At 38.0% G+C, this 27,974-nt stretch overlaps 2 protein-coding genes across 2 annotated transcripts in view; both read right to left on the minus strand.

Annotated features, from left to right (window-relative positions):
• The window catches only part of LOC110258970 (olfactory receptor 1B1), a 122,218-nt gene extending 104,524 nt beyond the window's left edge, over nt 1-17,694 (minus strand). Inside the window, exon 1 of the mRNA XM_021082258.1 lies at nt 17,091-17,694. The gene's annotated coding sequence lies outside the window, so the exon portion shown is untranslated. The remainder of the gene's footprint in view (nt 1-17,090) is intronic.
• Nucleotides 826-27,264, minus strand: LOC110258955 (olfactory receptor 1J4-like). Its single transcript, XM_021082244.1, has 2 exons — nt 26,863-27,264; nt 826-1,026 (listed from the first exon to the last, which is right to left on the minus strand). Exons 1-2 carry the CDS (start codon nt 27,262-27,264, stop codon nt 826-828), a joined length of 603 nt encoding a protein of 200 aa, XP_020937903.1.
• Nucleotides 27,265-27,974: the final 710 nt, after the last annotated feature.

A 27,974-nucleotide genomic window follows, 5' to 3' on the forward strand; every position in this document is an offset into this window, starting at 1 on the left:
GAGGCCAAGCGTGTGCAGACACACTCTCACACACACACACACACACACACACACACACACACACACACACTCACACACACACACACACACATTCACAGCCCATAGAGCCTCTTCCTTTTCATTTTTGCCTGCTTTTCTACATCCCTCTCTGCCATACATTTTCTGTATCTTCTGATCATCATGAAGGGCAGCTATCCTGGGGTTCATCACATCCCTGAAGGTGCAGGCAGGAAGGCAGTATGAGGGACGGGTCTCAGACCACACTTCCACGAGCCCCATCAGTGACCAGGACATAGCATATGTGCAATGACAGAGCATAATTCACTCTCAGTCCACTGGAGAAAAAAAACATGATTCCCAGAATTTCACTCAGCCACCACACCATGTCAACGCCACTAATTTACTCCTCTACTTCCACTTAAAGTTTGTTGTACTCATTCACATCCTTTCTTTTTCTTAAGATTTGATCCAGCAGATAACTCTCTAAGATAGTTATTTATTCCTATGGTATACTTAAGAAGTTGGAGGCTCTTATGATTAACTTTTTTTTGTGACTTTTTAAGCCTCCTCTTGAGCCACTCCAGCAGCATATGGAGGTTCCCAGGCTAGGGGTCCAATCGGAGCTATAGTCACCAGCCTACGCCAGAGACATAGCAATGTAGGATCTGATCCATGTCTGTGACTCACACCACAGCCCACAGCAACACTGGATCCTTAACCATTGAGCAAGGCCAGGGATCGAACCCACAACCTCATGGTTCCTAGTTGGATTCATTAATCCTTGTGCCATGACGGGAACTCTGTGATTAACTTATTTGACCCAGTTTACACCTGGTTTCCAAATGCCAAAACACACACACTGCCCCTGATAGTTCTGAGAGGTCCAAACCTTTCCAGTGTGGTCTTGAGGCTGATGATAAGGGTGATGATAATGATGATGACTTTGTACACAGACAACTCACAGTCTATAAGCCCAAATGCAGGCAGTGACCAGGAGCACAAAAACAATACAGTTTCATTAAAAATCTGAAATAATAATAATAACAGATCATATTTATTAAGTATTTATTGGGTCAATCCTGATCCAAATATCATATCGTCATTATCAAACTTAATTCTCATAACCAATTTATACAATAAACACTATCATTAACCAATTTGATCCAGTGGAGAAGCTGGAGGTGGAATAGTTTGTAAATTCCTGAGTATCTCATCAAGAGTAAAGAGGGGAGAAACTTGTAGACTCCAGAGGGATCTTATATTTTTACTCATGACCCTAAACAAACATGGCTACCACTGACTGATCACATTTCCCCCCCACACCATCACACAGGTCATTTGAATTCCACATCTTAAGTGCACATCATGATTCATGAAGAAACTGACACGAGTTCCAGACTTAGGTCTCTTCAACAATCCTATCAAGTAGGGGTATTATCTACATCTTACAAAGGAGAAAAGCAAGCACAAAAGGACTAAAAATTCCAATTGAAAAGGCACATGAGGACCAGAGCAGTAAAGCATGTCACCCAGAGCTTTGTCACCACATCCTGTGTCCCACATTCACATTTCTTCACCTGTGACTAACAATGACAATAACATCACTGCCCGTGCTAGCAGCCTACCCTCCACGTATGTTATCTCAGGAATGATGTCATTGAGGTAGATATATATGGTACAAAACCAGAATCAGAGAGTCAGTGGGAAGTAATTAACCAAAGACAGTGAATATAAGGAACACAACTTACTTCCACCCATCTCCAGAGGCCAAAGCCCAGGTAGTCAAACAAAAGATGAAGAGGTGGAAGTTGATGATTAAAATGAAAATGGCTCCCACAGAGCAGCTTCCCAGCGCTGGCTGCAACCTGGAAGAGCTCTGCAGCCCAGAAACACCAGGGCAAGCTCCCCCCAGCTTGGGAAGTCTGCCTCCATCGTGGGGCAGCCCTGCCAGTACTGTCTGTACTGGAGAATCACTCCTTTGTCTCACAGTGGCCTGGCTAGCCACTACCAACTTTGGGAGGTGCTGCACTCCTGCTGAGCAACTGCCCAACACTGCCTAACCTCTTGAAGAGCTCTGAGACACAGAAGCACTGAAGCAAGACTTGCCCGGGCATGGGAAGGCTGTCCCCATCTCATGGCAGACCTGCCAGTTCCGTCTGTCCTGGGGAAGCACTCCTTTGCCTCACAGTATCCTGTAAAGCCCTGTCTGCTCTGCTGCCTCAAAGAAGACTGGCTAACTGCACCAGCCATTGGGAAACACTCCACAACAGTGCCAGAGCAAACCCTGCACAGCCACAGGAAATGCACCTCCACCACAAAAAAGAAAATAAGCAAAATGAAGAAGCAGAAACCATTACCAGTTAAACCAACAGGAGGACTCACCTAAAGCAGTCAATAATGAAACAGAGCTGTGCAGTCTGACAGACTTTGAGTTCAAAAGGGAGATATTGAAAATACTGAAGGAATTAAGAGATGATATGAACAGTAAGGCAGACTCCCTCAGAAAGGAAATAGAAAATATGAAAAGGAGCCAAGAAAAACTAGAAAATTCATTTGCAGAGGTACAAACTGAGATAAGGGCAGGAATAGCTATAATGAATAATGCAGAAGAATGAATTAGTGACGTGGAAGATAGAATAATGGAAATCACCCAAACAGGACAGCAGACAGAAAACAAAATGAAAAAAAAAAACATGAAAGCAATATAAGATACCCATGGGATATTATAAAGGAGTCCAATCTATGCATAATAGGAATTCTGGAAGGAGAAGAAAAAGAAAAGGGGATTGAAAATATATTTGAAGAAATTATCACTGGAATCTTCCCAAATCTAAAGGCTACTGAGTTCAAGATATAGGAATCACAGAGGGCTGCAAACAAGTTGAACCCAAATAGATGCACACCAAGACACATTATAATAAAAATGGCAAAAGCTGATGATAAAGAGAGGATCCTAAAGGCAGCAAGAGAAAAGCAAAATGTCAATTATAAAGGAACCCCCATAAGGTTATCAGCTGATTTCTCTACAGAAACTCTACAGACCAGGAGAGAATGACAGGAGATACTTAAAGCACTGAAAGGAAAAAAATGTGCAACCTAGAATACTCTATCCAGAAAGAATATCATTTAAAACAGAAGGGGAAATAAAAATAATTTTTCCAACAAACAAAAGCTAAGAGAATACAGCAATACAAAACCCATTATAAAAGAAATATTGAAAGGGCTTCTCTAAATTAAAAAAAAAGAAGACCTAAGATGGAGGAAACCACAATCAGAGAGCAGTCACTCAAATCAGCCAGCATACAGATTTAGTCATGAAGATGTTTAAAACAAAATGAAATGAAAAAGAAAAAGAGAGACATCAAAATCATAAAATGTGGGAAAGGGAAGTAAGGAAATAAATAGATTCTTTTTTAAATTTTCTATTTCTTTAATTTTAGTATGGTAATGAAGTGTTTGAACCTACAGGACCATCAGGCTAAAACACCGTTATAGGAAGGGGTTAACATACTTAAATAACAGGGAAACCACAAATCAAAACCTAACACTACATTAGCAAAAAATGAAAAAAAAAAAACACGCAAGCAGAAAATAATTGGAGACCATCCAACAAAAAAAAAGAAAGGAAGAATGGAGGATTATAGAATCAACTGGAAAACAAGGTTTAAAATGGCAATAAATAATCATCTAGCAATTATCACCTTAAATGTCAATGGATTGAATGCTCCAATCAAAAGGCACAGAGCGGCTGATTGGATAAAAAGCAAAAACTTTCAACCTGCTGCCTACAAGAAACTCACCTTAGGACAAAAGACACATATAAATCGAAAGGGGGGGGTGGGAAAAAATATTTCATGCCAATGGACAAGAGAGGAAAGCAGGAGTTGCAATACTCATATCAGACAAAACAGACTTTAAAATGAAGGCCATAAAGAAAGACAATGAAGGACACTATTTAATGATTAAAAGATCCATTCAAGAAGAGGATATTACTACCATCAACATATATGCCCCAAATATAGGCGCACCCAGATACATACAACAAATATTAACAGATATAAAAGGAGAAATTGATGGGAATACAATCATCATAGAACATTTAAACACACCACTTACATCAATGGACAGATCCTCTAGAGATAAAACCAATAAAGCAACAGAGATCCTAAAGGAAACAATAGAAAAGTTAGACTTAATTGACATCTTCAGGACACTACATCCAAAAAAATCAGAATACACATTTTTCTCAAATGCACATGGAACTTTCTCACGAATTGATCACATATTGGGGCACAAAGCTAACCTCAACAAATTTAGGAGCATAGAACTTATTTCAAGTATCTTGTCAGACCACAATGTCATGAAACTAGAAATCAACCACAGGAAAAGAAATGAGAAAAAACCTACTATATGGAGACTAAACGACATGCTACAAAGAAACCCAATGGGTCAATGAGGAAATCAAAAAGGAAATTAAACAATATCTCAAGACAAATGATAATGAAAGCACAACCTCTCAAAGTGTATGGGGTGACACCAAAGCAGAGCTCAGAGAGAAACTCAGAGCAATATACACCTCCCTCAAAAAAAAGAGAAAGATCTCAAATTGACAACTCACCACCTAAACAAATTAGAAAAAGAAGAACAAAAAAGACCTAAAGTCAGCAGAAGGAAGGAAATCATAAAGATCAAAAGGGAAATCAATAAAATAGAGATTCAAAAAATGATAGAAAAACTCAATAAAACCAAGAGCTTGTTCTTTGAAAGGGTAAACAAAATTGACAAAACTCTTGCTAGACTCACAAAGAAGAGGAGAGAAAAAAAAAAACAAAATAAAATTAGAAATGAAAAAGCAGAAATCACAACGGATACTGCATAAATACAAAAAACCAATAGGAAAATACTATGAACAACTATACGGCAACAAATTTGACAATCTGGAAGAAATGGACAACTTTCTAGAATCTTACAGCCCGCCAAAACTGAATTAAGAAGAAACAGACAAACTGAAATAGATCAATTGCTAGAAATGAAATTTAATACATCATACAAACACTCCCTACAAATAAATGCCCAGGACCAAATGGCTTCACAGGCGAATTCTGCCACACATACAAAGAGGATCTGGCGCCCATCCTCCTTAAACTTTTTCAGAAGTTTGAGGAAGAAGGAACACTCGCAAAGACAATCTATGAAGCTGCCATCACCCTAATTCCAAAACCAGACAAAGATACCACCAAAAAAGAAAACTATCGGCCAATATCTTTGATGAATATACACGCAAAAATTCTCAACAACATTTTAGCCAACCTAATCCAACAACATATCAAAAAGATCATACACCATGACCAGATAGGGTTCAACCCAGATTCACAAGGATGGTTCAACATATGCAAATCAATCAATATCATACATCACATTAACAAAAGTCAAAAACCATATGATCATCTCAATAGATGCAGAAAAAGCATTTGACAAAGTCCAATATCCGTTTATGAAAAAAGCTCTTGCCAAAGTGGGTATAGAGGGAACATTCCTGAACATAATCAAAGCCATTTATGACAAACCCACAGCAAATATAATATTTAATGGAAAAAAGCTGAAAGCCTTCTCACTCAAATCTGGAACAAGACAGGGATGCCCTCTCTCACCACTACTATTCAACATAGTTTTGGAGGTCATAGCCACAGGAATCAGACAAACAAAAGAAATAAAAGGCATCCAAATAGGAAAAGAAGAGATAAAACTGTCACTGCATGCAGATGACATGATACTATACATAGAAAACCCTAAGGACCCAACCCAAAAACTACTTCAAGTGATCATGAAATTCAGCAAAGTAGGAGGATATAAAATCAACATTCTGAAATCTGTTGCACTTCTGTATACTAACAATGAAGTATTAGAAATGGAACACAAAAATAACATGCCTTTTAAAATTGCACCACAAAAAAGTCAAATACCTTGGAATACACCTGACCAAGGAGGTATAGGACTTATATGCCAATAACTATAAAATAATCATCAAGGAAATTAAAGAAGAGGTAAAGAAATGGAAAGATATTCCATGCTCCTGGATTGCAAAAAATAATATTGTAAACATGGCCATGCTACCCAAAGCAAGCTACAGAGCCAATGCAATCCCTATCAAATTACCCATGACATTTTCACAGAACTAGAACAAACAATCCAAAAACTTATATGGAAACCACAAAAGACCCAGAATTGCCAAAGCAATTTTTAAGAACAAAAACCAATCAGGAGGCATCTCTCTCCCAGACTTCAGGCAATATTACAAAGCCACGGTCATCAAGACAGTGTGTGCTACTGGTACCAAAACAGACAGAAAGACCAGTGGAAAAGAATAGAGAACACAGAAATAAACCCAGACACCTATGGTCAATTAATCTTTGACAAAGGAAGCAAGAGCATAAAATGGGAAAAAGAATGTCTATTCATCATGAATTGCTTGAAACCTGGACAGCTGCATGCAAAGCAATGAAATTAGAACACACCCTCACACTATACACAAAAATAAATGCAAAATGGCTTAAAGACTTAAATATAAGCGAAGACACCATCAAACTCCTGGAAGAGAATACGGTCAAAATATTCTCTGCCATCAACCTTATGAATATTTTCTCAGGTTAGTCTCCAAAGGCAACAGAAATTAAAGCCAAAATACACTAGTTGGACCTAATCATACTGACAAGCTTTTGCACAGCAAAGGAACCCAAAAAGAAAACAAAAGGGCAAATTACAGAATGGGAGCAAATAGTTTCAAATGATGCAACTTACAAGGGCCTAATCTATAAAATACACAACTAATACAGCTCAACAGCAAAAAATAAAACAACCCATGGAGAAATGGGCAAAAAAACTGAATAGATATTTCTCCAAGGAAGAGATACAGATGACCAACAAGCTCCACATCCCTGATTATTAGAGAAATGCAAATCAAAACTACCATGAGGTACCACCTCACACCAGTCAGAATGGCCAGAATTAATATATCCACAAATAACAAGTGCTGGAGGGGGTGTGGAGAATAGGGAACACTCCTGCACTGTTGGTGGGAATGTAATCTTGTACAGCCACTATGGAGAACAGTATGGAAGTACCTTAGAAATCTATACATAGAAGTAACATATGACCCAGCAATCCCACTCTTGGGCATATGTCTGGACAAAACTCTGCTTAAAAGAGACGGGATTAAGATGGTGGAATAGAAGGACTGGAGCTCAACTTCTCTCCTAAAAACAATGAAATTCACAACTAAAGACTGAGCACACTTCACCAAAATGGACCGGAAACCTTAAAAAAGATACCCTACTCCAGAAGAAAAATAGGAGGCCACACCAAAAGGTAGGAGGGGCAATTTCATGATATAAACAACCCCATACCTCCTGGGTGGGAAGCTCCACAGACTGGAAACTAACTGGTTCACAGAGACTCACCTACAGGAGTGACAGTTCTGAGCCACACATCAAACTCTCACGTGTGGGGATCTGGCACAGGGAGAAAGAGCCCCAGAATATCTGGCATTGAAGGTCAGTGGGGCTTGTGTGCAAGAGCTCCATGGGACCGGGGGAAATGGAGACCTCATTCTTAAAAGGTGCACACATACTTTCATGTGCACTGTGTCCCAGGGCAAAGCAAAGTCTCCAAGGGAATCTGGGTCAAACCTGACTGCAGTTCTTGGAGGACAGCCTTGGAAAACAGGGGTGAATGTGGCTTGTTGTGAGGGAAGAACAGTGAAGGCAAAGCTCTCCAGAATATTCAGCAGCAGTGCCTTTCTCTGGAGGTGGCCATTTTCAGAAAATCTAGCCCCACCCCTCAGCCAGCTGCTGAGAAGCCCCAGGGCAACAACAACCCAGGTGGGATCACAGCCCCACCCCTCTGTAAACAGGCTACCTAAAGACCCCTCAGGCATACAGCTGCCTCTAATCCCATCAAGAGACTAAGCCCCTCCCACCAGATGGAGTAGATTCAGCTCCACCTACCATGGGGCAGGCATCAGCCCCTCCCATCAAGGAATCCTACAGCAAGCCCTCATACCAACTTCAGCCACAGGGGGGCAGACACTAGAAGTAAGAGAGGCTACAACTCTATTATCTGTAAGAAGGTCACCACACCAGAAACCAATAAAAAGGAAGACAGAGAACTATAACTCAGATGAGGGAGAAAGGAAAAAACCCAGAAATACAGCTAAGCCATGAGGAGATTCTCAGCCTCCAGGAAAAAGTCTTTAGACTGTTGCTGCTGAAGATGATGCAAGACATTGGAAATAAACTGGAGGCAAAGATGGATAACTTAAAGGAAACACTGACCAAAGAGATACAAGATATAAAACTTAAACAAGAAGAGATGCAAAATACAATAACTGAAATAAAAAATTCACTAGAAGCATCTAACAGCAGAATACAGGAAGCAGAAGAACGAAGAAGCGATGTGGAGGACAGATTAGTGGAAATTATGGATGCAGAACAGAAAAGAGAATGAAGATTGAAAACAAATGAAGAGAGTCTCAGAGAAATCTGGGAACAACATGAAACGCACCGACATCCATATTATCGGGATGCCAGAAGGAGAAGAGAGAGACGGAGACAGAAAAAATATTCCAAGAGATAATAGCCGAAAACTTCCCTCACATGGGGAAGGAACCACTCACTCAAATCCAGGAAGCACAATGAGTACCATACAAAATAAACCCAAGGAGGAACACCCCGAGACACATACTAATCAATCTGACCAAAATGAAAGACAAAGAGAAAATCTTGAAAGCAGCTAGGGAAAAGAAACAAATAACATACAAGGAAACCCCAATAAGGCTATCGGCAGATTTTTCAACAGAAACTGTTCAGGCCAGAAGGGAGTGGCATGAAATACTCAACACGATGAAAGGAAAAAAAACCTCCAACCAAGATTACTCTACCCACCAAGGCTCTCATTCAGATTTGAAGAAGAAATCAAAACTTTCACAGATAAGCAAAAGCTGAGAGAATTCAGCAACACTAAACCAGCCTTACAACAAATACTAAAGGAACTTCTCTAGGCAGAAAAGAACAAGAGAAGAAGGAAAGGAAAAAGAGCAGCAAAAACAAATCCAAAGTAATTAATAAAATGGCAATAAGAACATAATATCAATAATTACCTTAAATGTTAATGGACTAAATGCCCCAACCAAAAGATATAGTCTTCCTAAATGGATACAAAAACAAGACCCATATATATGCTGTCTTCAAGAGATTCACTTCACTTCTAGGGACACATACAAATTGAAAGAGAGGATGGAAGAAAATATTTCATGCAAACAGGGATCAAAAGAAAGCTGGAGTAGCAAGACTCATATCAGACAAAATAGACTTTAAAATGAAGAATATTTTAAGGGACAAAGAAGGACATTACATAATGATCAAAGGATCAATCCAAGAAGATGATATAACAATTTTAAATATCTATGTACCCAACATAGGTTCACCACAATATATAAGGTTACTGCTAACAACCTTAAAAGGAGAAATTGGCAATAACACAATCATAGTGGGGGACTTTAACCCCCCACTTACAGCAATGGACAGATCAACCAGACAGAAAATCAATAAGGAAACACAGGCCCTGAATGAAGCATTAAACCAGATGGACTTCGTAGATATTTATAGGACATTTCATCCAAAAGCAACAGAATACACATTCTTCTCAAGTGCACATGGAACATTCTCTAAGATTGATCATATCCTGGGCTACAAATCCAACCTCAGTACCTTTAAGAAAATTGAAATCATATCAAGCATCTTTTCCGACCACAACACTATTCGACCGGACATCGACAACAAGAAAAAATCTGCAACAAACACAAAAACGTGGAGACTCAACAACATGCTACTAAACAACCAGTGGATCACTGAAGAAATCAGTGGAAATTAAGAAATACCTAGCAGCAAATGAAAACAAAGATATGACACTCCAAAACCTATGGGATGTGGCAAAAGCCATTCTAAGAGGAAAGCTTATAGCAATACAAGCCCACCTCAGGAAACAAGAAAAAGCCCAAATAAACAAGCTAACTTTACATCTACAGCAGCTTGAGAGAGAAGAACAGACAAGACCTAAAGTGAGTAGAAGGAAAGAAATCATAAAGATCAGAGCAGAAATCAATGAAATAGAAACGAAGAAAACCATAGAATAGATCAATGAAATGAAAAGCTGGTTCTTTGGAAAGATCAACAAAATTGATAAACCCCTAGACAGACTTATCAAGCAAAGAAGAGACAGGACTCAAATCAATAAAATTAGAAATGAAAAAGGAGAAGTAACAACGGACATCATAGAAATACAAAGGATCATAAGAGACTAGTATATGCAACTATATGCCATTAAAATGGAAAACCTAGAAGAAATGGACAAATGCTTAGAAAAGTACAATCTTCCAAGACTAAACCAAGATGAAATAGAAAAGATGAATGGACCTATCACAAGTGCTGAAATTGAAACTGTGATTAAAATATTTCCAACAAACAAAAGTCCAGGACCAGATGTCTTCAAGGCAAGATCTATCAAACATTCAGAGAAGAGCTAACACCTCTCCTTATGAAACTATTTCAAAAAATTGCAGAAGAAGGGATACTCCCAAATTCATTCTATGAGGTCACTGTCACCCTCGTACCAAAACCAGACAAAGACTCCACAAAAAAAGAAAACTACAGGCCAATTTCACTGATGAACATCAATGCAAAAATCCTCAACAAAATCCTAGCAAACCACATCCAACAATACATTAAGAGGATTGCACATCATGATCAAGTGGATTTATCCCAGGGATGCCAGGGTCCTTCAATATCCGCAAATCCATCAGTTTGATACACCACATTAAAAAAACTGAAGAATAAAAACCATATGATCCTCTCAATAGATGCAGAAAAATCCTTTGACAAAATCCAATACCCATTTCTAATAAAAACCCTTCAGAAAGTGGGCATAACAGGAACCTACCTCAACATGATAAAGGCCATATATGACAAACCCACAGCGAACATCATGCTCGATTGTGAAAAGCTGAAAGAATCCCTGCTGAGATCAGGAACAAGACAAGGATGTCCGTTCTTACCACTACTCTTCAACATAGTTCTGGAAGTCCTAGCCAGAGCAATCAGAGAAGTAAAAGAAATAAAAGGAATCCAAATTTGAAAGGATGAAGTAAAACTCTCCCTATCTGCAGATGACATGATACTATACCCAGAGAATCCTAAAGACTCTACCAGAAAACTGGTAGAGCTTATCCATGAATTTGGCAAAGTTGCAGGATACAAAATCAATACACAGAAATTGATAGCATTTCTATATACTAACAATGAAAAAGCAGAAAATTAGGGAAGCAATCTCGTTTACCATCGCATCCAAAAGAATAAAATACCTAGGAGTAAAAGTACCTAAAGAGACAAAAAACCTGTACTCTGAAAACTATAAGACACTGATGAAAGAAATCAAAGATGACACAAAGAGATGGAAAGATATACCATGCTTGTGGATTGGAAGAGTTAATATTATCAAAATGACTATACTAGCCAAGGCAATCTATAGATTCAATGCAATCCCTATCAAATTACCAAGGACATTTTTCACAGAACTCAGACAAAATATTTTAAAATTTGTTTGGAAGCACAAAAGACCCAGAAGAGCCAAAGACATCCTGAAAAAGAAAAATGAAGCTGGAGAAATCAGCCTTCCAGACTTCAGACTATACTACAAAGCAACAGTCGTCAAAACTGCATGGTACTGCCACAAAGACAGAAATATAGATCAGTGGAACAGGATAGAAAGCCCAGAGTTAAACTCATACACTTACAGCCAACTAATCTATGACAAAGGAGGCAAGACCATACAATGGAGAAAGGACAGCTTGTTCATTAAGTGGTACTGGGAAAACTGGAGAGCCACATGGAAAAGAATGAAATTAGAACATTCCCTAACACGATACACAAAAATAAACTCCAAATGGATGAACGACCTAGATATAAGACCAGACACTATCAAACTCCTAGAGGAAAACATTGGCCAAACACTCTCTGACATAAATGACAGCAACATCTTCTCAGATCCACCTATCAGAGTATTGACAATAAAAACAAAAATAAACAAATGGGACCTACTCAAACTTCAAAGTTTCTGCACAGCAAAGGAAACCCTAAACAACACAAAAAGACAACCCACAGAATGGGAGAAAATCTTTGCAAGTGAATCCACTGACAAGGGATTAATCTCCAAAATTTATAAACAACTTCTACAGCTCCATACCAAAAAAACAAACAAGCCTATCCAAAAATGGGCAGAAGAGGTAAACAGACAATTCTCCAAAGAAGACATGCAGATGGCCAAGAACCACATGAAAAGATGTTCCACCTCACTCATTATTAGAGAGATACAAATCAAAACAACTCTGAGGTACCACTTTATACCAGCCAGAATGGCCATCATCCAAAAGTGTACAAACAATAAGTGCTGGAGAGGTGGTGGAGAAAAAGGAACCCTATTACACTGTGGGTGGGATTGTAAATTGGTGCAACCACTGTGGAAAGCTGTATGGAGATTCCTCAGAAAACTAAAAATAGAATTACCATTTGATCCAGCAATCCCATTCCTGGGCATCTATCCAGAGAAAACCACGACTCACAAAGACACTTGTACTCCATTGTTCATTGCATCACTATTTGAAATAGCCAAGACATGGAAACAACCTAAATGTCCATCGACAGAGGAGTGGATCAAGAAGAGGTGGTACATATACACAATGGAAGATTACTCAGCCATTAAAAAGAATGAAATACCAGCATTTTTTGCAACATGGATGGACTTAGAAACTATCATGCTCAGTGAAGTCAGCCATACAATGAAACACCAACATCCAATGCTTTCACTGGCATGTGGAATCTGAAAAAAGGACAGACAGAACTTCTTTGCAGAACAGATGCTGACTCACAGACATTGAAAAACTTATGATCTCTGAAGGAGACAGGTTGGGGGGTGGGGGGGAAGTGTCTGGGCTATGGGGTGGAAATCCTGTGAAATCAGATTGTTATGATCATTATACAACTATAGATGTGATAAATTCATTTGAGTAATAAAAAATGAAAAAATAAAATAAATTAAATAAATAAATAAATAAAAAGAAAAGGACAAAAGAACTGTAAAAAAAAAAAAAACAGAGACACATGCACCTCTATGTTCATTACAGCACTATTCACAATATCTAAGACATGGAAACAACCCAAGTGTCCATCGACAAATGATTGGATTAGGAAGAGGTGGTATATATACACAATGGAATACTACTCAGCCATCAAAAAGAATGACATAATGCTATTTGCAGCAATATGGATGGAACAAGAGACTCTTATACTGAGTGAAATAATTCAGAAACAGAAAGAAAAATACCACATGATACCACTCATATCTGGTATCTAATATATAGCACAAATGAACCTTTACACAGAAAAGAAAATTACAGATACAGAGAATAGATTTGTGGTTGCCCAGGGGGATGGGAGGGAATGGGAGGGATTGGGAACTTGGAGTCAACGGATGCAAACTATTTCTCATGGAATAGACTTACAATGAGATCCTCCTGTGTAGCACTGAAAACTATGTCTAGATACTTACAATGCACCACAACAATGGAAGAAAAAATTATGTATACATATATGTTTAACTGGGTCCCCATGCTATACAGTGGGGGAAAAAATTGTGTTGGGGTAAATAACAATAAAAAATAAATTTAAAAAATAAAATGAAATAAATTTAAAAAATTAAATTCATTTTAAAGACTATAATTCAGTGGCTTATATTATGCGGCATGTTATTTATTTATTTTTTGCCTACACCCACAGCATGAGGAATTCCAAGGCCAGGCATCAAATCCATGGCACAGTAATGACCTAAGCCTTGGCAGTGACAACACCAGATTCATAACCCACTGTGCCACCAGGGAACTCCATTATTTATTTATTTATTTATTTTTTACTGAAACAATACACGACTTTTAGAATGATATTAAGTATTTAAATGGCTGTCCTTCTTATACATTTCACTCTCTTCTAGAATTTGATGGAACTTCCCTCGTGGTGCAGTGTTAAGGATCTGGCTTTGCCACGGCTTGGTACAGGTTACAATTATGGCACAGGTTCAATTCTTGGCCTCGAAACTTCCACATGCCATGGGTGTGGCCAAAAAAAACAGTTTCCTCCCCATTTCATGTCCCATAATTATTCAAAACAAGGATCCTGACTACAATGGGTCTCTCAATCACTCATATCTAGCATATACATTTTCCCTCAGGGCCCTTCTTCTAATATTATTTCCTCCTCTGTGGCACTTTACTGCAAGCCCACCTAGTTTAAGCGCCATGTCATCTTCAAAAAGAACCCTCTCAATACAAGCCCACCCTAATCACCACACAGGATCTCTTTTTCTTGTGAGCTTCACTAGCCCTTTAGCTAGTCTTCCTATTCCTGACCTTCTAAGATCAAGAATAACAATAACTCTTGCCACTTCCATTTAACATTGTACTAGAGGTTACAACCAGAATATCTAAGTAAGAAAAGGAAATAGAAGGCATCTAGATTGTAAAGAAGGAAAAATTTATCTACTTGCAAATGGCAGATGATATATATTTTTAAATTCTTAAGAAATCAACCCCCCAAAAAACCTAGTAGAAATAATAAATGGTCTGAATTCAATACAATCCCCATTAAAAATCTCAGCTATATTTGTTGCAAAAAAGTAAGCTGATCCTAACATTCACATGGAAATGCAATAAAACCAGAATAACCAATACATTCTTAAAAGAGAGGACTAAAGTTGGTCGACTCACACTTCCCAATTTCAAAACTTACTACAAACTAAATAACTAAGTACTAATTCATGCTTAGTACATCACATGAAAAGATGCTCAACATTGATAATCATCAGAGAAATGCAAATCAAAGTGTGATATCACCTCATACCTGTCAGAATGGCAGTCATCAAAAAAAACATAAATAACAAATGTTGGCAAGGATATGGAGAAAAGGGAACCCTGGTGCACTGTATGTGGGGCTGTAAATTGGTGCAGCCATTATGGAAAACAGTAAAGTAGTGTCTCCAAAAACTAAAATACAACTACCCTATGACCCAACAATTCCACTCTTGAGTGTATAATCCCCCCCAAAAAAACACTATTTCAAAAAGTTATATGTACCCCAATATTCATAGCAGCATTATTCACAATACCGAAGATATGGAAGCAACCTAAGTGTCCATCAACAGATGAACAGATATATACATATAGACACACACACACACATATATATATACATACATATATATACATGATGGACTACTACTCAGCTATAAAGAAGATGAAATTGTGCCATTTGCAGCACCATGGATGGCATTGGAGAGAATTATGCTAAGTGAAAAAGGTCAGAAAAACAACTAATATATGACATCACTTATATATGGAATCTTAGAAGTACAACAAACTAGTGAACATAACAAAAAGAAGGAGAGTCACAGATATAGAGAACAAATTAGTGGTCACCAGTGAGGAGAGGGACGAGGCGAGGGGCAAGAAAACTTCAGAAGATTAAGGGTATAAACTATTAGGTATGAAATAAGCCACATGGATATATTGTACAGCATGGGGGATATAGCCAATATTTTATAATAACTATAAAGGGAGTATAACATTTAAAAATTATGAATCACTGTATATAGTACTCCTGTAAGCTATAAAATTGTCATATAGAAACTAGACTTCAATTAAGAAGGACGATGCCATACTAGCATAATTCTAGACAAAGGAATACAATTGAGAGTCCACAAATAAACCTTCACATTTATGAGCAATTTATTTTCAAGAAGGCTTCCAGGGAAATTCAAGGGGGAAAAAATAGTGCTTTCAAAAAACCCTACTGAGACAAATGAATAGTCAGATGCAAAAGAATGAAGCTGGGCCTTCACCTCACACTTCATGCAAAAATTAACTCAAAAGGATGACAGGGCTCAATTCAAGAGCTTAAACTACAAGGCACTTAGAGAAAAGCATGGGAGTGAGATGCTTTGTGACCTTAGATTAGGCAATGGTTTCTTAGGTATGACACCAAACTGATTGCCTGTACAACCGGTAATAGAAAAAATGGATCAACAGGAATTCAACAAAACCACCAAGTTGTGTACTTCAAAAGATACCATCAAGAGAGTGAATAGACAACCCACAGAAAAGTATAAAATATTTGGAAACCATATAGTTGATAAGATATTTGCATAAGAATATATGAAGTATTCTTACACTTCAACAAAAAGACTAATAAGCCAATTTCAAAATGTGCAAAGCATTTAAAGAGATATTTTTCAAAATGAAAAAAAAGGCAAATGGCCAATTAGCCATTTGAATAATACTCAACATCATTAATCATCAGGAAATACAAATCAAAATCACAATGATATGCCACTTCACTTCCACTAGGATGGTTAAATTAAAAAAAAATTATTGGATAATATCGGAACATTAGAAAGGAATCTGAGGAGAGTGAAACCTTCTATATTGGTAGTAAGAACTTAAAATAATGCAGCCAATTTAGAAAACGTGAGCAGTTTTTCAAAAAGTTCAAACATAAAGTTATCATAACACCCAGCAATTCCATTCCTAGGAATATAACTAAGAAAACATATGTCAACATAAAAGTCTGTACATGAATGTTCATAGCAGTACTATTCATAATAACCAAAGAGCAGAAACCACCTGAAAAAGCACACAGTTGCTGAAAATTTTCTGTTAATTGTACTATCAGTTCAGGCCCACAATAAACAAATGCCAAAACCTAGTTAGGGGAAAAATATATTAGGGAAGATGCTTATGAAAGATAAAGAGGATAGAAAAGACACCCTCACACAGGCCCCTCCATTCACATAAAGCATAATTCAGTTGCTATGAAGGAGGGGGACAGAAAACCCACCTGTCTGTAAACTGGAAAAAGAGCCCCTGAAAAAAGAGCCAGCACCATCCCCCCACCCCAGAATGGTAGGAGGCTGTTTTCATAAGCAAGGCAACTTACCTACAAGGCTTGTCTTGGTAGCCAAAAGCAGCTCTCCACCCCTGCTGACCAGGATCTTGAAAGCTTTTACAGAGGCCCTCAGTGGGTTTAGACACACATGTTGTCCAGAGAGTCTCAGCAACACACTGTTCCTTCAAGGCTGCCTCCTTGAAAATGGCTCCAAGCCTGGGAACGGAGGTCAGAGTGACCATTTCAAGGACACAGACAGGATCAAGGCGTCTCCAATAATCCAAGTCCAACTTGCAGGTCAATCAGCAGTCAACTCTTCTCTGTCCTCTCCGTGACCTCTCCAGATGTAACTGCACAGGAACCCAGGGGGTCTTCTGGGAAATGCCCCCCATGTCCCTGGCCTGCTGCTGGTTTGTAGACAAACATTAGCCTCCTAGGCCTTCCCTGATTTCCAAAGAATACATTAATTCAGAGCAGTGAGAAAAATACAGAAAGAAAGGGAAACAGTCAAGCCAGACAAAAAAAGAATAATTTAGCCCAAAGCAAAGTCAAGGACTTTTAGTTCCTCCTAAATGGCTACAGATAATATTCTGAGCCATATTCTTTGAGCTGTTTGGCAGACACTGAAACCCATACCAGGTGGGAAAAGTTAACTGCTTGCTAACCCCAAGCATGTGGACTGGTTGGAACCTGAAGTTTAATGATATTAACTACTGATTACCTCACCACCAATCAATCAGAGGAATGTCTGCCAGCTGGTCCTGTAGCTGCAACCCTCTCCCTCATTCTGTCCTTAAAAACCTTCCCCTGAAGGCCATTGAGTGTTTTGAGCATTAGCCTCCTTGGCGCCCTGCAACAAATGCTGCCCTTTCCTGCACCACAACCCGGAGTCAGGAGAGGCTTTACTGCACACAGGTGAACACACCAAAATTTGGCTTGGTGACACCAACACTCTGGTGACCAGCTCCTATGTCAAATGCTTTCACATATTTCCCAGGCCCTCATGAGGCCCTCTCTGCACTACAGCCATCCAAGACAGATGTAGATTGTGAGTGTGTTATAAACAAACAGACACTCAGCATGACACAGCGTGACACAAAAGGAAAACCCCAGGTGCTGCTCTTTGCCCTCTCCAACATATACTCATTCTATAAAGAAGTGAGGATTTTTACAGATTCATACCAACTAATTTAAAACTTTCAAATGATATCTTTTGTCACACATGACTTAAAAAACACACAAAAAAGAACCCTGTTACACTGTTGGTGGAGAGGTAAAATTGTGCCCCCAATAGGATGGAGACTCCTCAAGGCATTAAAAATAGAACTACCACATGATAGAGTAATCCCACTTCTGGGTGTAGAACAGAAAGAACTGGAATCAGGATCTCAGAGATGTTATCTGCTCTCCCATGTGCATTGTAGCTCCTTGCACAATAGATAAGCTATGGAAACAAGCAGCATTGCCATCAACGGATGAATGGATAAAGGTGGCATATACACCCAATGGAATATAGTTTTCCCTCTAAAATAGTTATGCCTGACATTTCTGACAACAGGATGAAAGAGGAGGACGTTATGCTAAGTGAAAGAAGCCAGCCCTACAAGGGCAAATATGGCAAAACTTCTCTTTGAAAAACTCATAGAAGCAGAGAATAAACGGCAGTCACCAAGGGCTGGGTTAGGGGAAATGCAGTGTTATTATTAAATTAAAATAGAGTGTCATTTATGCAAGATCAATTAGTTCTAGAGACCTGTTCTACAGCAATAATACCTAGAGAAAATAATACCATCTGTGTACTTGAAAAGTCCTTAAAATGGGAGTTCCCTTTGTGAAGCAGTGGAAATGAATCTGACTAGGAACCATGAGGTTGCAGGTTTGATCCCTGGCCTCACTCAGTGGGTTAAGGATCTAGTGTTGCCATGAGCTGTGGTGTAGTTCGCAGACATGGATCAGATCTGGCATTGCTGTGGCTCTGGCATAGGCTGGCAGCAACACCTCTGATTAGACCCATAGCCTGGGAATGTCCAAATGCTATGGGAAAGACTTAAAAGAACAAAAGACAAAAATAAATAAATAAATAAATAATGTATAGAACAATCTCCTTAAAAAATTTCCTTAAAAGGAAAAATCTCATGTTAAGTTTTCTTACCACATCAAAAGGACACAAGGGTATTTTGAAACAAGACAGATATATTAATGTTCTTGATTGTGGTGGTAGCTTCACAAGTGTGTGCATATGTCCAAACTCCTCAAAATTTTGTACAATTAAATATGTGTAGTTTTTTTTGTTTTTGTTTATGTTTGTCTTTTCTGGGGCCACACCCACAGCATATAGAGGTTCCCAGGCTACGGAATCTAATCAGAGTTGCAGCTGCCAGCCTATGCCAGAGCCACAGCAATGCCAGATCTGAGCCACATCTGTGACCTACACCAGAGCTCATGGCAATGCCAGATCCTTAACCCACTTAGCAAGACCAGGGATTGAACCTGCAACCTCATGGTTCCTAGTCAGATTTGTTAACCACTGAGCCACAATGGGAACTCCCATGTAAGTTTTTGTATGTCAATTAAACCTCACAAGTTGTATAAATAAACATGAAAAGACCACATCCAGACACCCACACAACTCACAAACCATACAGAAGCACACACACAGAAACCCCACTACACACACTAAGAATCGGGTATGGTCAAACCCACCACACAAATAACAAAAAGGAAGCAACACGCACACAACAAACCAAGCAAACAGATGTGTATTGCAGATTTCCAGCCTACAGGAGTCCCAGAAGATGTCTCTAGTGTCAGTGACACATTGGTCTTCCCTCTACCTGCACATGAGAGGAGAGGCCATGAACACCCTTGAACTTTGAAGAACCTACAATGGAATCTGCCACTCCATCCACTGCAGAAAGGAATAAACATAGTAGTATCAGATGTTGAGATTCCCACACCATTGACCCTGAAGGGTGTTGGAGCTTACATCCCATCACCATCAATTATTACATCCATATGAAACCACAAAAGACCCACAAAACCAAAGCCATCTCGAGCAAAATGAACATAACTTTAGGCATCACACTTCCTGTTTCAAACTTTAGTAAAAAGCTTTAGAAATCAACACAGTATACTACTGACATAAAAACAGAGATTAAAAAATAAATGGAAGAGAATATGGAGCCCAGAAAGAAACCCACTCATATATGATCAACAGATCTTTGACAAGGGAGCCAAAAACACAAAATGGGAAAAGGGGAGTCCCTTCAATGAATGCTTTTGGGAAACTGATTATCCAAAAAAGCGTAAGAGAGAATCTCAACAGTGAAAACAATTGTCTGTTCCATCCATTCCTGGGGTTAAAAGTGTTTCCCACCTTCGCTGGCAACAATATGCCCGTAAGGGAGCTATTCATGGGCATCTCACAGTTCACAGCCATGTTCTAACAACATAGATGGACCTATCAGCTATTATGCTTCATGAAAAGAGGTAAAGAGACAATGATAAATATCATGGTATCTCACTTATATCTGCAGCCTAAAAATCAAAACAACAAATCAACAAAACAAAATGAAAACAGACTCATAAATACAGAGAAGAAATTGATGGTTGTCAGAGGGTCAGTTTCTCAGAGAAGGGGATGAACTAGGTGATATGGATGAAGAGGAACACACTTCCTGTTATAAAATAAAGAAACCTTGGGATGTCATATGCAGCATGAGAAACATGATAAAACATACTGTAAAAGCATATAGGGAAGGATAGTTACTAGATTAATGACTGTGGTGATCATTTCATAATGTATGAAAATATCAAATCACCATGTAATACACTTGAAACTAATGTAATATTGTTTGCAAACAATATTTCCCACAGAGCCTTGACAGGGACTTGAACCTGGGCCCTCACATTAAAAGTCTGATGCTCTATTGACTGAGTTACCCAGGCCCTGCAAATTATAGTTCAATAAAGAAGGAAGTAATGCTGCTTGGTGCTAGAATAGTCCTCAAACTATCATTCATAATGTTGAATTTGTTATTAATATTTGGGTCCTAGACTAAGGGCTTTACTGATATTTCTTAATACCAAACATCAGTTGTACATTCCCAGATTTTTTCAAAAATTGCAGAAGCTACATTAAGAATTTATGTTCTTTGGAGTTGTCCTTGTGGCTCAGCAGGTTAGGAATCCAAATAGTATCCCTGGTCTCGCTCATTGGGTTAAGGATCCAGCATTGAAGCAAGCTGCATTGTAGGCCCATAGATGCAGATAGGATCCCCTGTTGCTCTGGCTGTGGTGTAGGCTGACAGCTACAGCTCCTATTCTACCCCTAGCCTGGGAACTTCCATATGCCACAGGTGTAGCCCTAAATTTTTTTTCCCATTATTAGTGATTTTATTATTTATCATTTGTTTAAGGTAGTGTTTGCCAGGCTCTCTAGAATTAATTACTCTTTTAGTCTTTGTAATAAACTAGGTATCTTTTGGTAGATATTTTGAAACTATATAACCAGTACACATTTCTTAATATAATTTCACCCACTATATCAAACATCCTTTGATCACACTTGTTTTGAAAATATTATTGTAACTGTACTCTCACAGGAAGGAATTTCCCCTTACTCCACATTTATTTGTTTTTTTCATTGATTTATTTATATCATCACAGACTCATAAATTCTTATTTATTCTCTGAGTTGTGACCCACTAATAATGTTTTTTATTTTGTAACTCTAATTATTCCAGATTTGGCCATTGGGAGCCCCATAAAGCTGGCTCCTTTGTCCCCATGATTCACTGAGCAATATTTATTTTCAAGCTCACCAAAATTTCCTTGGCCTTGTCATGTTGGCAACAACCATAGAACCAGCCATTTTTCTAACTTTTGTTCCTCACAGAGGAAACTGGTATTCAAATGAATTTGGCAATATGTGTGTTTGTTCATTACAAATATTCTAAGTGATCTCAGAGAATACAGCCAGGAAACATATATAAATGAAACATAGGATGTAGAAAATAAAAACAGGCAAACTAAAGGAATGTTTACCCATAAGAGATGGGTCAGGAGTGGAACAGAAATAATGGGAGATAGAACCAGACATATTGATATATAATTTCAACTTTTTTATGCAGATTACACCCCATGAGTTCAAGCTGGTATCTTCAATTCTAAGTTGACACTATAGAGTTCCTTCTAGCCTCTCTTCTTCCATGTACATAGTGCTTTTTCCCAGTGAGGAATCAGCCCCTTTTTTACAGGACAATTTTACTAATTTATTAAATTCTTGAGTACATGTAATTTCAAAATCTTGAAGCCAAACCACTATAGTGACAAATTAACTTCAGCTCAAAAAATTTGCTCACAAAAAAATGTGCTTACATTTAGTTGTCGTGAGAGTAGTGTATAAAGAAAATTTGATGTTCAGTAATGACTTTATTTCTTTATTTTCCCTTAGTCTGATTATGATATTAACTCATAATAAAGCTAGGCTCATTTTTTGTTTATTCTATATTTTTAAATATACATCGCCTTGCTTTTATTTTTTAGTAGGTAAAAGATAATGCAGTCAAAACTATATAAATAAATATACTCATCTCTCCATCTAGTCTATCCTATACCCACCCCACCCCCTGCAGGTAAGCAGTCTCATTAGGTTTAAATTGATTCCTCATGTGTTTCTTCTTGCTCAATGGGAAGATACATGTACATATTCTCTTATTTTTCACATAGGAATTAGCATGCTATAGATGCTCTTTTATACATTTTTCCCATTTAATGATATATCTTGGAAATCCCTCCATATTTATTCATAGGCATCTTTACTATTATTTTTTCAGAGCTGTGAAGTGCTCAATTGCAGTGAAGTTACATAGTTTCCTTTTGAAGCCCTAGAATAAAATAGCAGTGATTAATGTACTAAATGCCACCTAATTGTATACCTCAAATGGTTAAAACAGTAAATTTTATGTTGTGTAGTAAATTATACCACAATAAAACATTTTTAAGAAAAATAAGTCATAATTTCTACATAATGCACAGAAAAGAATAATAAAATAATATTAATGTATGATTAATAGGTTAATGGAGGGGACTGGAATAATAAAACAAAGTGAAGTGAGAATAAATATGAAATCAGTTGTCTCAATTAGAAAACATAGACATGGAAAACATTAATTCAAATACATTCTGATTATATTGGATGTTAGATCAAATTATCCAGAAACACAATGACGGTCAACCTACATAAAAAGACCACAACCCAACTTTACACTATTAACTACTAACCATTAAGGACATAAGAAAGTTTAAAGTGTTGGAAAAGAAATACATGTAAACAAATACTAAAAGGAAGCTGGCATATCTAAACTGATATAAGAGGAAGTAAATGAGATGTGAGAGAAGGAGCCATGTCTAAAGAGAAATCTCCCCTCAACTATAAATGCAATGGTGTGCTGTTTGATGAATAAAAAAAGGCTCCCTATTATAGGAGAGCATTATATTGTAGCATTTGACAATTTCCATAGTGTAATTATGGCCATCATGGCTGGTTGCAATCCACAAGCATGGTATCATTGATTTTAGAGTTGAAAAGAGATGTTCACAATCAGCTTGAAGCCACTGCAAGCCAATTTCAGCACATCTTACAGAGAAGAATCAGTCCACAAGGAGTAGAACATGATGCCAAATTGGTGTGTTCTCAATAACAATGTATAAAAAATACACACGCAGAAATTGACATATACAAAATGAGAAAAGACACATCTACAATTATAATTATGTAACATTTTGTATAGGATTTAATATATATTTTATGATAGATGAAAAAGCAGAAAAAATTAAAGGTAATGACTATTATCAATACAAGTAACATACAGGACATTACTGATGTATTAACACTATATATGATGGCTGAATGCATATTCACTTGAAGCTACACAGTTGCCAACCATATGATAATTTTAGGAGATACAACTCACCAGGCTCCTGACTTCAATGATAGGATTTAGTGGTTGTCATTTCAGGAATTTAGTCTTATTGATGAATATCTCTAAGGCCTGTTTTATATCTCTGTTCTTGAGGCTATAGATGAAGTGGTTCAGCATGGGAGTTACTGCATATACAACAGAAGCAATTATGTCTTTGCCATTGGAGTCCCAAGATGAGGGGAACAAGGAAACACTAACAAGTGTCCTATAGCATAAAGACACCACAAAGAGATGGGAGCCATAGATGGAAAAATCTTTATTTTTAATTTAATTTTTATTTTTCTAAATTTTGAAAAGATAAAATATTTAAATTTATTTAAATATATATTTTTCTACTGTATAGCATGGTGACCCAGTTACACTTAGATATATACATTCTTTTTTCTCAAATTATGTGTTACATCATAAGCAACTAGACACAGTTTCCATTGCTACACAGCCGGATCCCATATCTAATCCATACTGAAGGCAACATTCTTCCTCTATTTACCCCTAATTCCCAGTCACTCCCACTCCATCCCCTTCCACCTTGACAGACACAGGTCTATTCTCCAAGTCCACGATTCTATTTTCTGTTGAGAGTTTCCTATGTGCCATATATTAGATTCCGGATAAAAGTGACATCATATGGTATTTGTCTTTCTCTTTCTGACTAAGTTCACTCAGTAGGAGAGTATGTAGTTCCATCCATGTTGATGCAAATGGCATTATATCATTCCTTTTGATGGCTGAGTAGTATTCCTTTGTGTATATACACCACATCTTCCTAATCCAATCATCTATCAGTGGACATTTGGGTTGTTTCCATGTCATGGCTAATGTGAATAGTGCTGAAATGAACATGTGGGCACATGTGTCTCTTTTAAGTAGAGTTTTGTCTGGATATATGCCCAAGAGTGGGATTGTGGTGTCATATGGAAGTTCTATGTATAGATTTCTAAGGTACCTCCTTACTGTTCTCCATAGTGGTTGTACCAGCTTCCATTCCCACCAAAAGCGCAGGGGTGTTCCCTTTTCTCCACACCCCCTCCAGCATTTGTTATTTGTGGACTTATGAATGATGGCCATTCTGACTGATGTGAGGTGGTATCTCATGGTAGTTTTAATTTGCATTTCTCTAATTATCAGTGATGTCAAACATTGTTTCAAGAGCTTGTCTCCAATCTGTATATCTTACTTGGAGAACAGTCTCTTCAGGTCCTTTGCCCATTTTTCCACTGGGTTGTGGGCTTTCTTGCTGTTGAGTTGTATAAGTCATTTGTATATTTTAATGATTAAGCCCTTGTCAGTTGCATCATTTGAAACTATTTCCCATTCTGTAATTTGTCCTTTTGTTTTCTTTTTAGGTTTCTTTACTGTGCAAAAGCCTGCCTGTTTGATTAGGACGCATTGTTTTTTTGTTTTTTTGTTTTTTTTTTTTTGGTTTTATTTCTGTTGCTTTGGGAGATTGACCTGAGAAAATTTTTGTGAGGCTGATGTAAAAGAATGTTTTGCCCATATTCTCTTCAAGGAGTTTGATGGTGTCTTCGCTTATATTTAAGTCTTTAAGCCATTTTGAGTTTATTTTCTTGCATAGTGTGAGGGTGTATTCTAGTTTCATTGATTTGAATGCAGCTGTTCAGGTTTTCCAGCAATACTTCCTGAAAAGACTGTCTTTGTCCCATTTTATGTTCTTGCCTCCTTTGTCAATGATTAATGGACCATAGGTGTCTGGGTTTATTTCTGTGTTCTCTATTCTTTTTCATTGGTCTCTCTGTTTTGGTACCAGTAGCACACTGTCTTGATGACTGTGGCTTTGTAATATTGCCTGAAGGCTGAGAGAGAGATGCCTCCTGAATGGTTTTTGTTCTTAAAAATTGCTTTGGCAATTCTGGGTCTTTTGTGGTTTCCATATAAGTTTTTGGATTGTTTGTTCTAGTTCTATGAAAATGTCCTGGGTAATTTGACAGGGATTGCATTGACTCTGTAGCTTGCTTTGGGTAGCATGGCCATGTTTACAATATTAATTTTTCCAATCCAGGAGCATGGAATATATTTCCATTTCTTTACCTCTTCTTTAATTTCCTTGATGAATATTTTATAGTTCTTGGCATATAAATCCTTTACCTCCTTGGTCAGGTGTATTCCCAGGTATTTAATTTTGGGGGTGCAATTTTAAATGGTATGATATTTCCATATTCCTTTCCTAATATTTCATTGTTAGTATTCAGAAATGTGGCTGATTTCTGAATGTTAATCTTATATCCTGCTACTTTGCTGAATTTGTTTATCAGTTCAAGCAGTTTTGGGGTTGGGTCCATAGAGTTTTTTATGTATAATGTCATGCCATCTGCATACAAGAACAGTTTTACCTCTTCTTTTCCTATTTGGATGCATTTTATTTCTTTTGTTTGTCTGATCACTGTGGCTAGAACTTCCAATTCTATGTTGAATAACAGTGGTAAGAGTGGATATCCTTTTCTTGTTCCATATTTTAGTGGGAAGGCTGTCAGCTTTTCTCCATTGAGTGTTATATTTGCTGTGGGTTTGTCATAAATGGCTTTGAAAAAACTTTGAAGTGTCTCTGGGTGGAAGAGACACTCAGAACTGCCATCCCTATACGAATATACAAGCCCAAGATACTACTCTAAAGCAGGATGAAAAGCATCCCTCCCCCAGTATAAACGACCATCTTATTGAGGGTGGAGTGTGGACAGCTCAAGTTCAGGAGGCAGCAGGTCACAGAAGAAGTGGTAATGATGCTTTATGCACAGAAGGAGAGTTGGACCAAGAGGAAGTTCTGCAACTGTGCATGGATACAACAATGGAACCAGGATGCGATTACTAAGGAGTCATACCTCATGATTTGTCCTGTAGCAGAGAGTCTGACAAATGGCCACATCCCTGTCATAAGCCATCATTGTGAGAAGGAAATTGTCAATATCACCAAAAATTGAGAAAAAAAAATACATCTGGGAAATGCACCCTGCATAGGGGGCAGATTTATCCTGAGTCTTCATGTTCATCAGCATCTTTGGAACCATGATAGATAAAAGGGAGACGTCTATGATGGCCAGGTGACTGATGAAGAAGTACACGGGGGTGTGGAAGTGAGAGTCAAGCCTGATGAGCAGGATGATGAGCAGGTTCCCCATAATCACGCCCAGGATTAGGCCAAAGAACATGCTCTGCTGTTCTGGCCACATGGGGAGCCCCAGGAGGGGGAATTCAGACACACCGCTCTGGTTTTCTCTCCTCATGCTGTTCTTTCCTCAGCTGGGAATTGGGAAATGTGGGAAATGTCAATGAACATGTGATAATATTATAGTTGTGTCCTTTGTAGCATGAAAAGTCTTAATTTTTGCTACTTTTCTCTTTATTTCTTAGTTGTTGGTTAATGAATCATTCTTTCCAATTCTTGCTCCAATAATACATCAAACCCTCACATTAACCAAGTCTTTCTACGAAGAAACCAATGGACATTCATTCTTAATTCAATAAACAATTACTGAACAATCAGTTTGTCTCATAATGAGTACATAGGAGTCAACAAGAAGAGATAAGTCTCTATGTTCAAGTTTATATATTTTCTTCAAGACAGGTTCAAACCTCTAATGACTTGCTAAAATGAAAATGTGAAAAGGGCACCAGGTATGAGGTATTGATCATTCCTTTCCTCTTGAAAAGTGTATGAAACTCCTTACATTTGAAGAGAATTACTGAAGCTATGTCATGGGCCTTTTTTTTTTTTTTGGTCTTTCTAGGGCCACATCTGTGGCATATGGAGGTTTCCAGGATAGGGGTGTAATCGGAGTTGCAGCTGCTGGCCTATGCCACACCCACAGCAATGCCATATCTGAGCCACATCTGTGACCTATAGCTCATCTCACAGCAATGCCAGATCCTTAATCCACTGTGCAAGGACAGGCATCAAACCCAAAACCTCATGGTTCCTAGTCATATTCATTTC

The sequence above is a fragment of the Sus scrofa genome, unplaced genomic scaffold, assembly GCF_000003025.6.
Source record: "Sus scrofa isolate TJ Tabasco breed Duroc unplaced genomic scaffold, Sscrofa11.1 Contig59, whole genome shotgun sequence".
Taxonomy (NCBI): domain Eukaryota; kingdom Metazoa; phylum Chordata; class Mammalia; order Artiodactyla; family Suidae; genus Sus; species Sus scrofa.